The following is a 14725-nucleotide window of genomic DNA, read 5'->3' on the forward strand; positions in this document are numbered from 1 at the left end:
CCAGGGCAGATGGGGCCCCAAACTTCCCTCTCAGGGATGCCTTCAGCCCCCAACAGCTGCAGAAGCCCAGAGCAGAGCCCCCCTCCACTGGCCAGGACTCCAGGGGAGGTGCCGATTCCCCCGGCCCTGGAGCAGCAAGGACCAAAGTGGCAGCAGCTCTTCATGCCCCCACCCCCAGGTCCCCGTGCGGAAGGGGCAGCTGTGTGATGGCTGCTGCTGTCCGTGGGGTTCGCGGGGCTCAGGCCAGACACCTGGGCTGGGACCCCCCCCCCCCCGTATCCCTGGGAGAGCATCTGGGCCCAGGGTGTTCACATCCCGTCCTCAGCCCTCCCGGAGCCCAGCCCGGCTCCTCACCTGGAACAAAGCAGTGGCCTCCATCGGCCTGGCTGCTGCCAGATGCCCAGGTGCTGCCACTGTCCCATGCTGAGCTGCCCGTGCTGGGACAGGGACCTTCCCCCTCCTGGCCTGCAGGGGCTGGAAGGTCCTCAGAGACCGGGCAGGGCGATGCCTCCTGATGGGAACGAGGTCTGGGCTCCTGGGGCCGCTGCTGCCCACACAACAAGCCCCAGAGCCACCCTGCCCGGCGCCCCTCCTGGGATGGGTCCTGTCTGCGAAACCGCAGCCTGGGCCAGCTCCATTGGGGCCTAGTCGGGGCCTCTCCCAGCTCGGCGCCTGCGCCGGGAGCCGGGGTCCTTTTCCAGAAGGCCGGGCACTTCCGCCGTCTGGCCTGGATGGGACCTGCTTCCCCGCCAGCAGGGATGCAGGGGTTGCTCTGCCCCTTGGGAAGACGGCAGCTGCTTCCCTCAGGCTCTGGGGCCACCTGCAGAGCCTTCCTCCGCAACATCCGCAGGAGCCTGGCCATCCTGGAACCGAGCGGGGAGCAGGGGTGAGACTGGGCTCAAGGCAGCCTTTCACTCCTGGGCCTTTTCCGTCCCTCCTCCTCCCTGCTCCAGCCACAGCCGCCCCCTCTGCCCGCACAGGAGTGCAGGGAGTGCCATCTACACACACGGGCAGGAGTTCATTGCATGATCCGCTCCCAACGTTCCCCCTCGTAATCCCTGCTGCTGCAATAGCCAGGAAGTCTCATCCTTTTCCAGCAATGAGGTCAGTCCCAAAGACCATCGGTTACTCTGGAGAAGCAGTCCCCTCCTGTCGTCCCAGGCCACTCTCCCACCCAGGCTAGAGAAGGAACAGAAGCCAGGAGTCCGGACTTCTCCTGGGAAATCATTCCTCACATCAAAGTCACAAAGGCCCTCGGCACAGGAAGCACAGAGCCCTCCTCATTCCCCATTGATTTCCAGGCTCAGCAGCTCACAGGGTCTGGCTCACCTCAGAGACTCTCAGCCTGGGGAAGGGTTGGGAGGGAAGGGCTGGGAGGGGAAGGGCTGGGAAGCCCCATTGCTGGAACCTTTCCAAACACACTGGAGACGGCTCTGGAGAAGCCCCTGCCTGGCCTAAGAGTGAGGGGCTCTTGGGGGCTGTTTGCAAATGAAATCCCCCTTTGGAGATAGTCTCTCCCCCAGACAGAGAGGGGAACACACCGAGGAACCCGAATGCCACTCACGTGCTCTCAGTGATGGTACAATGGATGGCGGATGTTCAGGGTCAGCAGACGTCCCTCACCCTCCTCCTCACTCTCCAAGCCCAAGGCAGGCTGGAGAGGGTGGTGACCTCAGGAGTTACCCTGCCCAGCCAGCAGGCAGGGTGATGACACGAGGGCGATCGACTGGCTGTGAAAACAAGAGTCTGTCTTATTGCCAAGGGACGGAGAAACTCAGCCAGCAGCAGGGGGTGCAGAACACGGCCCTAGGGCGTAGGTGACAGCGCCTCCAGGATCCTGACATCCCAGCATTTTACTCACCTTCCTGGAGCCTCCCAAACCCACTGGGCTGTAGCCATGGGACCCCAACCCTACTGACGGCAAACGGGCCTCAGCTGCGACCACAGGGTCACACCGAGTGTCAGAGCCATGGATGGACCCCTTCACTGACCACTGCCGCACACTCCCTCCCACAGCTGGCAATTGCAACCAGGCCCTAATGTCTGGTCCCCCTGCCTTTGAGAGAGAGTGTCACTCCTGCTTCCATTGCTGCCTCTTGATCTGTGGGACTTTGGGCAAGTTGCTCCCCCTCTCTATGGCTCTCTGGGACTCACATTCCTGAATGGGCTTTATAAAAGACAATGGTTAAAGTTTGGCCCCAACTAGTTCTTGTTTCTCGAGACTATCCATTTTAGCAAAGTTTAGAGTTCTTGACATTCAACACCTGGAAACATCCCTTTCTCCTTCGCAGATGGCCTTAACATCCCTTATCTCACCCAGGCTTCCTGCTGCCTGGAGTTAGAGAATTGACCCTGTTCCCATTGGACCTACCCAAGGTGTCACACAGCGAAGCGGTGACGGAGCCAGAAAGAGAAGACAACTGTCCTGATTCCTGTTCTAACTAACAGACAACAACCCCCCAGAGGCGGATAAGGCCCAGGAAATAAGGGGTGAACATTTTCATGGAAACCTTTTTCTGTCAGAAAATCCATTCAAACGAAACCACTTTGTTTCTTGAAATCATAACAAGTAGGATGAAAATTCTTTGCAAAAATATCTGTTTGCAAAACAAGAGCATCTCCTGTCCGTCACAGTGCATTCAACTGTCTCGTCATACACAAAGGGGAGACACTATGCTCTAGAAAATTGGATGAGATGCTTCACTCTGAGCTAAGTAGTTGCTGCTTTTCACAAATTCAAAACAATAAAATACAAATCAAATTGAATATTAGGTTATAATCTGATATGGCTCAGTGTGATAGGACACCCCCTAGTCTGCACTGCTCCGAGTGACACTGTTCAGTGGATCCCCAGCATCCACCCATGGTGAGGTAGGTGGGAGAGGATTGTTATTCATTCTTGACAGAAGGAGAAACGAAGGCTGAGAAAGGAGCAGGGACTTGTCTTAGCTGATGCAGCCAGTCAGTAGCAGAATTACTCTCAAATGAGCTACAGACCAACAATTGTTCATAGTAATTATTCAGCAATTATTTCAGAAGAACTGGAATGTTCGAGAGGATCATGAACTGCTCCGAGACAATGAATGGAGAGCAGCATCCACATTGGTCAAACGTATAACTGATTGCGACTTATTTGCTTGGTCATAAAAGAGAACAACAAAGACCAGAGTTTCCTCCCTGTCAATAGCCCCCTCCTCAGCCAATCAAGGTTGAGACTTTGAGGGGTGGGAGGCTAAGGGTTCTCATTAAATAGCCCAAAGAATGGCCCCGGTCACCACCGAGGGGATCACTCTCGGAGCACTAGTCCAGTCTCACCTCTCTGTGAGGGCCTCCCACAACCCCCCCAGACCCCGCTCCACACACAGAGCTCCTGGTGGTGGGAGGAGAGCAGAGGAAAAGGACAAAGGAAGCAAGAAGAGAAAGGTAGGAGGGACAGAGGAAAAGGGAAAACAAAAAGGAGAAACCCCAATGTCCCCAGTAATTCTAAGGGACAAAATCCTAGGTCGGAAATAAAATACTGCCCCCACAATCTAATGTTTTCCTTTCCTAAAAATCAGCCAGCACCTGATGGATCAGACTGAACAGGTTCCAAACCTCTCCGAGGCTCTTACCTTCTATACAGGGACGTCTGTTTTCGAGCAAATCCACTAAAAGAAAAGGAGAAAACTCCAAAGAGGGTCCTCCTTGCGCTCACGTACGTGCAAGTGAATGCTCTCTCAGTCCTCCAGGAGAGACCTCGAGAAGGAGACGTGCTGAAGCAAAGCCACAGGGATCTCCGAGCTTGCCCCTGTCCTGCACCCCTGTCCTGCCTGGCTGATGTCAAGTTCTCTCTGTGAGGTCATCGCCTCCCCACCACCTTTGTCCAATAGGCTGAGGTCCTGCCAAAGGCTCTTGTGATGTCACTGCCACACCCACCACTCCCCTGCAGTGCTGATGTCCTGCCCCTGTCCAGCTACATTGGATGTTTCAGCCGCTTCCCCTGGATCACCCCACTCAATGTCACTTCCTTGTGGGGTGACACCGACTACATAGTAGAACACAAAAGTTCTTCCCCAGGCCGCAATTAGGTTTTCACAAGTTAGTTGACTTTATGGCCAGAAGGAACCATTCGAGCATTTAATCTGATCCCCTGCGTATCCTAAGGCCTCCTGTATGTCAGAAGAGCTGGGCTTTTCTTTTACTCAAACATTTTCCAGAAAGGCATCTAGTCTTTATTCGAAGAGATCAAGAGATGGAGAAGCCATCATTTCTCTTGGTACTTTGTGCCAATGACAAACCACCTGTTAGGATATAGATATTCAGGCCTGTCTGTAAAGGCCTATACTCTAAGAATTTAGGTGTATTCTTATCACTTGGCTAGTGATAGAGGTATAAAAGAAAGAATCAAAATCACTGTCTGCTGGTGTAAGGGCCTTCTCTTACTGTGACAGTCTGAGGCCCTGTTCTTCGGCTAAGGCCTTTGGCTAAGCAGCAGAGGCAGCCATAAGCTGGGAAGCGAAGGGTCACATCCTCACATTCCAAACTAGTCACATTGAAATAAGGTGCTATTGGGCTGTTAGGCACTATCAGGACAGGACTGTATTCCTATCACCTCCAGAGAAAGGGAAGTGCCTAGAAAATGTGAAAGGAAACTTAGTTTGATAGCATCCTGTCTGGCAAGAACTCACTTATCAATAGCTGGGATGTGAAATCCTCACTTCTGTATTGTTTTGTCATTATAGTTCCCACTTTGCTGTTGTTTGTCTGTATAATCTCTGTCTGGTTCTGTGATTGTTCCTGTCTGCTGTATAATTAATTTTGCTAGGTGTAAACTAATTGAGGTGGTGGGATATAATTGGTTACATAATCATGTTACAATATGTTAGGATTGGTTAGTTAAATTTCAGGAAAATGATTGGTTAAGGTATAGCTAAGCAGAACTCAAGTTTTACTATATAATCTGTAGTCAATGGGGGGTGTGGGTGTGGGTGGGGGTGGGCATGTGGGTGTGTGAGATGGGAACAGGGAATGGGGGTAAGAAAATTGGAATCATGTTTTGCTAAAGGGGGAGATGGGAACAGGGAATGGGGGTAAGAAAATTGGAATCATGTTTTGCTAAAGGGGGAAATGGGAACAGGGAATGGGAGTAAGGAAGTTGGAATCATGCTTGGCTAAGGGCAGGAATCGGAACAGGGACATAGGTGTAAGGCTCTGTGGTGTCAGAGCTGGGAAGGAGGATACTAAGGAAGGAAACTGGAATCATGCTTGCTGGAAGTTCACCCCAATAAACATCGAATTGTTTGCACCTTTGGACTTCGGGTATTGTTGCTCTCTGTTCATGTGAGAAGGACCAGGGAAGTAAGTGGGTGAAGGAATAAGCCCCCTAACACCACCCTCTTACAAATCTGGGTCTTATTGTCATTATCCTTTTTCTGATTTCTGCTTCCATCCATGGGGTTTTGTCATGCCTTTCTCTGAGACATAAAAGAGCCCTTTTATACTCAACATTTTCTCTCCATGAAGTCAAGCAACTCACTTCTCATTCTTCTCTTGTATATACTAAGCAGATTGAGCTTTTTCAATGTCTCATAATAGGGCATCATCCCCATCACTCAGTTATGAATCTTTTCTGCACCCTCTCCAATTGTTTTAACATAATATTCAAAATGTGGACACAAGAACTGGATTCAACATTCCAACATCAGTCTCACCAATGCTCTTTCACTTCCCTTTCCATCCTCACTACTCTATCCAGCCAAGAATGGCTTTAACCTTTTTTAACACAGTTTCACATTGACAGCTCATGTTGAACAGCTTGTCCACTATGACCCCAAAATCCTTTTCAGGGTCACTGCTTTCCAGCGGATTGTCCCCAATTCTGTAGGGTGCCGCCTGACTCCTTTGTTACTGGAGGTATGGGGTTGCATTTGGCTTTATTAAAACCTAATTCTTTAGTAAGTATTTTAGAAGAACTAGCCCATTAGAGAGAGAATCGTGAATTACTCCAAGACAATGAATGGAGAAAAGCGGCAAGAGCAATCAAATACATGTTTGGTTACGCCCTATTTCCTTGGTCTTAAAAGAGGGTCACAAGGACCTGAGCCTCCTCCCTCACAATAGCCCCAAACTCCCCCAATCAGCATTGAGACTCTGAGAAGCAGAAAGCTTAGAGTTCTCACCAGATGTCCCGGGTCACCACCGGAGGGAGTCACTCTTAGAGCATTATTCCAGCCACATGTCTTTGGGAGGGCCTCCCGCAATGAGAGTTGGAGTGCAACCCCTCCTCCCCCCCTCCGTCCCCAACTCCACACGCACAGACAGGTCCTGGTGGTGAAAGGAAAGCAGGGGAAAAGGACAAAGATGCAAGAGAAGACGAGAAAGGAGGGAGAGACAGGAAAAGGGAAAACAAAAAGGAGAAACCCCAATGTCCCCAGTAATTCTAAGGGACAAAGTCTTAGGTCGGAAATAAAATGCTGCCCCCGCAATCTAGTGTTTTCCATTCCTAAAAATCAGCCGACACCTGATGGATCAGACTGAACAGGTTCCAAACCTCTCCGAGGCTCTTACCTTCTATACAGGGACGTCTGTTTTCGAGCAAAACCACTAAAAGAAAAGGAGAAAACTCCGAAGAGGGTCCTCCTTGCGCTCACGAATGTGAAAGTGAATGCTCTCTCAGTCCTCTAGGAGAGACCTCGAGAAGGAGACGTGCTGAAGCAAAGCCACAGGGATCTCCGAGGTGGCCCCTGTCCTGCACCCCTGTCCTGCCTGGCTGATGTCAAGATCTCTCTGTGAGGTCATCGCCTCCCTACCACCTTTGTCCAATAGGCTGAGGTCCTGCCAAAGGCCCTTGTGATGTCACTGCCACACCCACCCCGCCCCTGCAGTGCTGATGTCCTGCCCCTGTCCAGCCACATTGGATGTTTGAGCTGCTTCCCCTGGATCACCCCTCTCAATGAGCGTTCATTGTGGGCTCAAGCCGAACACAGTAAAACATCAGAGGCTTCTCCCCATGCTACGCTCATTTTTCATCAATTAGCAGACTTTATGGACAGAAGAGACCATTAGAGCGTGTCATCTGACCCCCTGCATATCACATGCTTTCTGTAGAGCATAGGAGCTAATTTTTGACTACACACGTTCCAGAAAGGCATCTAGTCTTCATTAGAAGACATCAAGAGGTGGGGAATTCCCACCACTTCCCTTTCTAGTTTCTTCCTTTGGTGATTCGTCCTCACTGTTGAATATGTGTGCCCTCTTTCTAATACGAATTGGTCTCTTTTGAGTTTCCATCCACTGGGTCTTGTTATGCTTTTCTCTGATAGATTAATGAGCCCTTTAATACCCAATATTTTCTCTCCATGAAGTCACTTCAACACTTCAATGATGTCACCACCCAATCTTTTTTATAATCTAAACAGGCTGAGCTCTTTCAATAGCTCACTAGCATCTGCCAGGAAGGGAGTCCCCACAGAGGGACACCATAATCTCCCAGGGAGGGAAAAGGCTCTCACTGCCATTTCTTAACCTCATGGGGTGTTCTCCTGCTCTGCCAACCCCACCCCTTTTTCAGTATCTCCAGGTGCCTGAGGGAGCAGGAACCAGAGGCCATCCTGCAGCTGGGACAGAGATGGAGGTTGATGACCTACCTGCCCGTGGTGACCATGGTGCAGGACAGCCCTCAGGACATGCGAATGCAGCTCCAGATCTGGGAGCAGCTTCCCTTTGCTGGCACGAGACCTTGCAGGTTGCGGTGGGTGAGACAGGCACTAACTTTTGGAAACCCTCAGTGGGATCAGAGGGTAATGGTTTGTAGAAAGTGGTGTTGGAGAGCTTTACAAAAACTAGACAAGAACGGTGCATGTTGCAGGGCAGCTCCAGCCCCGGTGCTGTCAGTGAGATGTGTCCTCCCAGCCCTGCCTGACGGGTCTTTCTGTTTCAGACCCTCCTTGAAACTGCAAGAAAAGTCCAACCTGTAGAGTTGTGGTTGCAGTGATAGTTGTATGGTCTGCGTTGATTGCTGCCATCATTGCTCTGGCAGGTGAGTTCCCAGCTTCCGCCCCGCTCCCTTCCCCTCCATCTATGATCTCCGCGCATCCCATTCCCCCGTGACCTGCCACACTCACTCTCTCCTCCCGGACTGTCCGGCTTCTGCCCCTGGGGCAGAGGATTCCTGGGGGATCTTTCTCCCAGACCCCTGCACCTGGGCACTCTCTGTGTCAGGACGATCTGACTGACATTAGCCCCCCCAGCCCATCTCTGAGCACTTTGGACCCAAGTCACCTTTGCCACGCGCCATGAAGCAGTCCCTGACCAGGGTGTCCAGTGGGACAGGATGCAGCGCAACCCTGAGCCCTTTGCCTTCCCTGTGTTGCTCTGAGGTTACCAGCTTGGCCTTCCTGGATCTTCAGGTCACGCCTGTGGCTGGGCGGCAGGTGCTGCCGTGTTATTGAAATGAGCCATAGAATTAAGTCAAGACCCCTCCACCAGCGCAGTGTGGAAACCCCCCAATCGCTGAGCTTGGCCATGAAGGGTCCCTTAGCACCATTCACTCCCCGGGGCTGCCCAGACAGCATGTGCTCATGCAGAGGGCGTCTGTTTGCGGTGAACATGAACCCTGTTGTATCCCCCCGTTGTCAGGGGCAGGGCGTGCTGGGGACTGTCGGGGGTGGGATTTCTCTATTGTCCTGGGATCTGATCACTGGGCCCCAGGAGGGTTTAGCAGCTGGCAGAGGGGATTGAATCCAGGTCTGTCTGCATTAGGAATCCTCTGTGCCGATGTCATGACATCCGTGCAGTTGAATTGGTGCAAACCGCTAAAGCAGACGCACTGCACTGGTGCACAAAGCAGCTTGCCTTGGTGCAGTTCGCTGCAGGAAGTTACCAGAGCGAGCCGCACTGCTCCAGCGCATCTCCAGGAGGTGCTTGCCCGGATGTCACTGCAACACTGTGATTATACTGGTGCAGATTGCTCTGATATAGATGGGCCCTGAATCCCAGCTCCCTGCTGTAATGGCAGGCTGTTGAAATGGGCAGCATTGGCTCTCACTGTGTAAGGTGGGAATCTGTGAGCTTAGGGTTGGTTACACACCTGCAGGTGCAGGGAGCTCTGCAGAACATGTGGCATCTGAGCTGGAGATGGATGGTGGAGACAGCCTGTGCCATCAACTGTTAGTCACTGACTTCTCTGCTCAGTTCAGTAGGGCAGGGGTGTGGGCTACCGTGCACTGGACAGTGAAATCTACAGGGTCAGACATGTCTTGTGAGTGAGGTGAACACATGCTCGCTTTCTGATCACCGCTGCCACGTTTCCTAACTCTTCCCAACTTAGAGTGTCTGTTCCTCGCTGAGCGCCAGCCACATGGGAAGGCTTGAAAACCAGCTACCGAGTTACTGTAGTGCAAACAAAAGTGACGTGCTCGAAAACATCTGGAGGGGTTTGAGTTCAACTCCTCTCAACTAGACAGGCCTTTCAAATCCTCTTTGGTGTCACTTATGGGTGACCCCACTGCTGCTCTTTCATGGCTCTGAAAGGGTTACACTGCCATGAGGGCTTCCAGAAAGTGCCTTTCTTGCTGCTGTGTTTGGGGAGAGAAAAGTCTGCAGGTAGGAGGTGAATTAAGTTCCATCATTCCTGGCCCACAGTGCAACAGGTCACTTCCCGTGGCTGTGGTTTCTGGCGCCCCCTTGTGGCTTTCATGTCCCTGAGTGAAAGTTCCCACATTCTTCTCAGTTGTTCACCTGCTGTTTGTTGCTAGGTTGAACGTCCAGCTGTTGATCTTGTGCCTGGGGTGAAATGCTCTGAGCTGTGTCAGTCCCTCCCAGGCTGGGAGTGTCCCTGGAATCCTTCTTGCCAGGCAAATTTACAGTGACAAACGTCTCCGTCCCCCTGCATCTGATTGCAGTGGACCAGCCCCAGCTGGGGGTCCCAATGGGCTTGGCAAGCCGGTCAATTGACTGCCTGTTTGGCCGCAGTCAAATGCTCCAGCGAGAGCCCTGGGGGTAGGAGGCAGCCTGCCTTTCGGATTGCGTCTTGGAGCCTCACTGGTGTTTTCAAGAACTTGGTTTCATTGTTTTGCCTTTTTTTTCTGAGCTAAAATAACTCAGTGAAGTACATTTTTTAAAAAATTAGGTAGATCCATATCTATCGAAAGCTAAACCTACTGGAGACAATGACGTCTTGCTCTTTTTTCTTCCTGGCGGGAGGTAACCAATTCTGATAAATTGGTATTTTAAAATATCTGACCACTCTTTGACAGATTTGACTGGTCAGTTGACCAATTTTTGTACCAGTCAAATGCCCAATTCTCGTTGCAATTCTTACCCTCCATGTGACTGTCTCATTCTCAGCGCTGACCTCTCAGCTTTCATCAGCTGATCTGTGCCCCCCTGCGAGCCCCTCGTGCCCGGACGGCTGGATGGGATACCGAGGGAAATGCTACTATTTCTCAGAGACGGAAGGGAGCTGGACCGACAGCCGAAGCCGCTGCTCTGCCCCGGGTGCCTCCCTGGCTGGGATCGACAGTGAGCAGGAAACGGTGAGAGACTCTCGAGTTGCCAGACACTAATCTGGGCACAGGGATGGCTGCTGCAGCAGGACCTGGGCTCTGCCCCGTGGGGTGAGGAGCAGCTGTGAGCCCTCCCGTGCTGGGAGGCCGGAGTGAATGAACTTCCAGCCGCTGAACGCCAGCCCTGGCTGGGCCCAGGGCCCTACTGTCTGTGTGTGATCACAGGGATTGCCCATTCTCCGCTGCTCCCCTCCCCAAATAGGGAGACAGCTTCTGTCTAGGGCAGGGCTGGCTCAAGCATCTCCTGGCCTGCTGGCTGCTGGAGTGGGACTGAGAACCCAGCCAGTGCTCCTGTTGTGGGGATGGGAAAGGAGCAGCCAGCTGAGGAGGCGGGGGAGGAGGGGATCCTTTCACATTGACCCCTCCCACTTCAGCTTGCCTCCCTCCCTCCTCCTGCCTTGCTGGGGTGAGCGGTGGCTGCTCTGTGAGAAGAGACGTCTCTGCAGAGAGCTCAGACCCAACAGCTGCCCCCAGCTCAGGGGGACTTGGGGTGTGGGTGACTGGGAGCACTGGGGTGGGGCTGCTGTGTGCGGTGGGAGGGTTAAGACTGCCCGGGGGATCTTGTGCTTTGCAAGAGGGAGGGGAAAATCCCCCCTGAAAATAAACTGAGCACCCTTCAATATGTGACTGGGATTCTCTGCAGCACAGAGCCCTGGAGGGGCGGTGGGGGGGAGCAGGGGAGGTGGGGATGATACCTGCTGTCCCTCAGCTTTCGTTAAGGCGTTCCTGCTGCGCCATAAGGGTGTCTATGACCACTGGATCGGCCTCTGGAGGGAGCAGGGTCAGCCCTGGAAATGGGCCAATGGCACCAAATTCAACCACCTGTGAGTCTCTCTCACCCCTCTGGACTAATTCTCTGGGCTTGGGGATTCTGGTGTCTGAGCGGTTTGAGCTCAGGTAGATCCACCATTCAGTGCTAGTGAAACCACCAGACACGACCCTGGTCCGTTCGCGTCCTGCGTGTATTGGAGACCGATGGGAGCCGGCGTGTCCCTGAACTCTCGGCTCCTCCCCGCAGCACGGTGCTGGGCCGGAGACAGAGCCCGCCATAGCCAGAGATGCCCTCGCAGCGCGCTGGGATTTCAGCTGGGACACTCGCTGTTCTCCCCCAGCCCTCTTCAGCAAGGTCCCTGGGGTGTCTGACCCCCCCTGGGGAAAGGAGGCAGCAGGGAGCTCAGGTTAACAGTGGCTGCTAGAGAGGGCAGCATGCCGAGCACTGCATGGCAGGTGCAGGTCCCGCTGGGGATTGCAGCCGGCAGGTTTGAGTGACTTGGCTGGTGAGGCCTCTGAATCCGCAACAAGGCACCGATGTTAAAGGAGCCTGCGGTTCACAGGTGCTGGACGCCTGGGGCTCCCACGGGAACGGGGTACAGTAGTGATGGCTGCCCAACACCCCGCGATGGGTTTCAGTGGGCTCCAAGTGTGATCACAAAACCAGCGCTGCTTGAACCCTGGGACTTCAGCAGTAGAAGCATGAGCCTCTGCCATAGGAGCGAAAGAATCCACTTCTTTAACTGAAACTCCCCCCCGGTTGATAAAGCTCTTTTGCAGGCCAGCCATTAGAGGGGGATGGAGACCCCCCCCCACTTCTCTGGTCTGGGTTACTTCAGTACTTTGAAAAATCAGGCTCTTTTGGCGCTGGGTCAGGGCTCCCCAATGGACAGTCCCCATTCTGCTGTATTGGACCCAACCTTTGGATCCCACCTGCTTCCAGCCTCACTGGGTCTGAAGAGCTACCAGACACTGTCCTGAGTTCGAGCCTCTGTGGCATTCTCCTGGGGTACAGACTCCCTGTCTGGTATGCTCCTTAGGATGTGGGACCCTGCAGATCAGCTGCTGTAGGATCCAAAACCAGTGCTGAACCCTCCCAAATCTCCCGAGAGGCATGTTGTCCCTAGAGCTCCACCCTCCACACCAGATGAACTCTGGGAGACTTACGTGAGGGTTACAAACAAGGAACACATGCTTTCACAAAGGAACTTCTTCAACACTCTCTTTTTCCCCCATGCCCAATGGAAAGCTCAAGAGTTATAGATCAACGGAGAAGGAAACCCCTGAATGCAATTTCTTCTTTCAGTGTCATCTTGGTTCTGCTCCATGTGTTTCAAGGAGGCGAGATCCTTCCTGTCCCCCGCTTTTCCTGCTCAGTCGTCTGGTTCTGGTGATGGTCTGCCCCTCTTGTTAGAGGGCCGGTCCCTTTTGACAATCAGTCTAACAAATTCTCTCTGTCCTGCTGGGGACTGTCCATTCTTCAGCACCCCTGTGGGCTGCTCAGCATAGAGAGTCAGGAACAGGCAGCGGTTCTGCAAAGCCCCTGCTGTCCTGAGCTCTGCTCCTGAGGGGCTGGGAGAGTAGCTGCTCCGCACTCAGGCCTGCACTGTGGAGAACGGCTCCCCTGGCTGGGACTGGTGTGAAATGCCCAGCCTCTGCCTGACTGCAGCTCCCTGGCTTCTGTGTGGCAGGTTTCACTTAAGAGGAGGAGGTGACTGCGCGTATCTGAACGACGAGAAAGGGGTCAGCAGCTCACGGTGCTACATGGGAAGACGGTGGATCTGTAGCAAACCTGAGGTGTATGTGATGGTGTCATAAATATAAAGGGAAGGGTACACACCTTTAAAATCCCTCCTGGCCAGAGGAAAAATCCTTTCACCTGTAAAGGGTTAAGAAGCTAGGATAACCTCGCTGGCACCTGACCAAAATGACCAATGAGGAGACAAGATACTTTCAAAAGCTGGAAAGAGGGAGAACATCAAAGGGGTCTGTGTCTGTCTGGGTGAGGCTTTTGCCAGGGACAGAACAGGAATGGAGTCTTAGAACTTAGTAAGTAATCTAGCTAGATATGCGTTAGCTTATGATTTCTTTAAATGGCTGATAAAATATGTTGAGCTGAATAGAATGAATATTCCTGTCCGTGTGTCTTTTTGTAACCTAAGGTTTTGCCTAGAGGGATTCTCTATGTTTTGAATCTAATTACCCTGTAAGGTATTTACCGTCCTGATCTTACAGAGGTGATCCTTTTCTTTTTACTGTTTCTTCTATTAAAATGTTTCTTTTCAAGAACTGAATGCTTTTGTCATTGTTCTAAGATCCAAGGGCTTGGGTCTGTGGTCACCTATGCAAATTGGTGAGGATTTTTACCAAACGTTCCCCAGGAAGTGGGGTGCAAGGTTTTGGGGAGGATTTTGGGGGGAAAGACGTTTCCAAACAACACTTTCCCAGAAAGCCGGTTAAACGTTTGGTGGTGGCAGTGGAAGTCCAAGGGTCAAATAGTTTGTACCTTGGGGAAGTTTTAACCTAAGCTGGTAAAGTAAGCTTAGGAGGTTTTCATGCAGGTCCCCACATTTGTACCTTAGAGTTCAAAGTGGGGAAGAAACCTTGACAGATGGGAAAAGAGACCGCACTCGAAAGGGGCTCAAAATGAGACTCCTAGAAGTGACACTTATACAACTCACACCTACCTGAACAAGCCAAGATCTCAAAATCAGGCAGTGGGGCCCTCAAGCAATAAGTGTGTCTCGTTTAAACTCCGTATGTGCCATCTGCTTTTGAACCTTTTAAACTCAGGGTTACGTTGTCAAGCTTTTCTCTGCAGCTGAGAGGGAGTGATCTCATGAGAAGGAGTCTTACCTCATTTCCCCAGCATGTGGCTAAGGGAAGGCCTTGTTCATTTAGACTCCAGAACAGCATTTCTCAAATGCAGCCACCAGCTGATTATTTTGCAGCCACAAGAGCCTCCAAAGTGCCCCAACAATCGCTCAGATGTTAAGTATTAAAGGTGTCTTCTAAATGCCATAAATCCTCATGCGTGCTCCCTTTTAAATAGTACCATGCCGGCAGAGCTGAGCTACATAGGTGTGGTTTTCTTTCAAGTCACAAAGTGTATTCTTTGGCTAAGAACATAAGAACGGCCATACTGGGTCAGAGCAAAGGTCCATCCAGCCCAGTATCCTGTCTGCCAACAGCGGCCAACGCCAGGTGCCCCAGAGGGAGTGAACCTAACAGGCAATGATCAAGTGATCTGTCTCCCGCCATCCATCTCCACCCTCTGACAAACAGAGGCTAGGGACACCATTCCTTACCCATCCTAGCTAATAGCCATTCATGGACTTAACTTCCATGAATTTATCCAGTTCTCTTTTAAACCCTGTTATAGTCCTAGCCTTCACAACCTCCTCAGGCAA

The 14725-nt window shown here is 52.2% G+C and overlaps 1 protein-coding gene across 1 annotated transcript in view; it reads left to right on the forward strand.

The window, feature by feature from the left end:
* LOC311531266 (C-type lectin domain family 2 member D-like) overlaps nt 1-13965 on the forward strand; it is a gene marked incomplete at both ends in the record, with an annotated part of 432379 nt that extends 418414 nt beyond the window's left edge. The window contains 4 exon segments of the mRNA XM_084648536.1: nt 10327-10514; nt 11265-11368; nt 13007-13121; nt 13927-13965. Of these exon segments, the coding sequence (XP_084504662.1) occupies nt 10327-10514; nt 11265-11368; nt 13007-13121; nt 13927-13965 (446 nt within the window).
* Nucleotides 13966-14725: the final 760 nt, after the last annotated feature.

Source organism: Lepidochelys olivacea (assembly GCF_965140295.1).
Source record: "Lepidochelys olivacea isolate rLepOli2 genome assembly, chromosome: 14".
NCBI classification, from domain to species: Eukaryota; Metazoa; Chordata; order Testudines; family Cheloniidae; genus Lepidochelys; species Lepidochelys olivacea.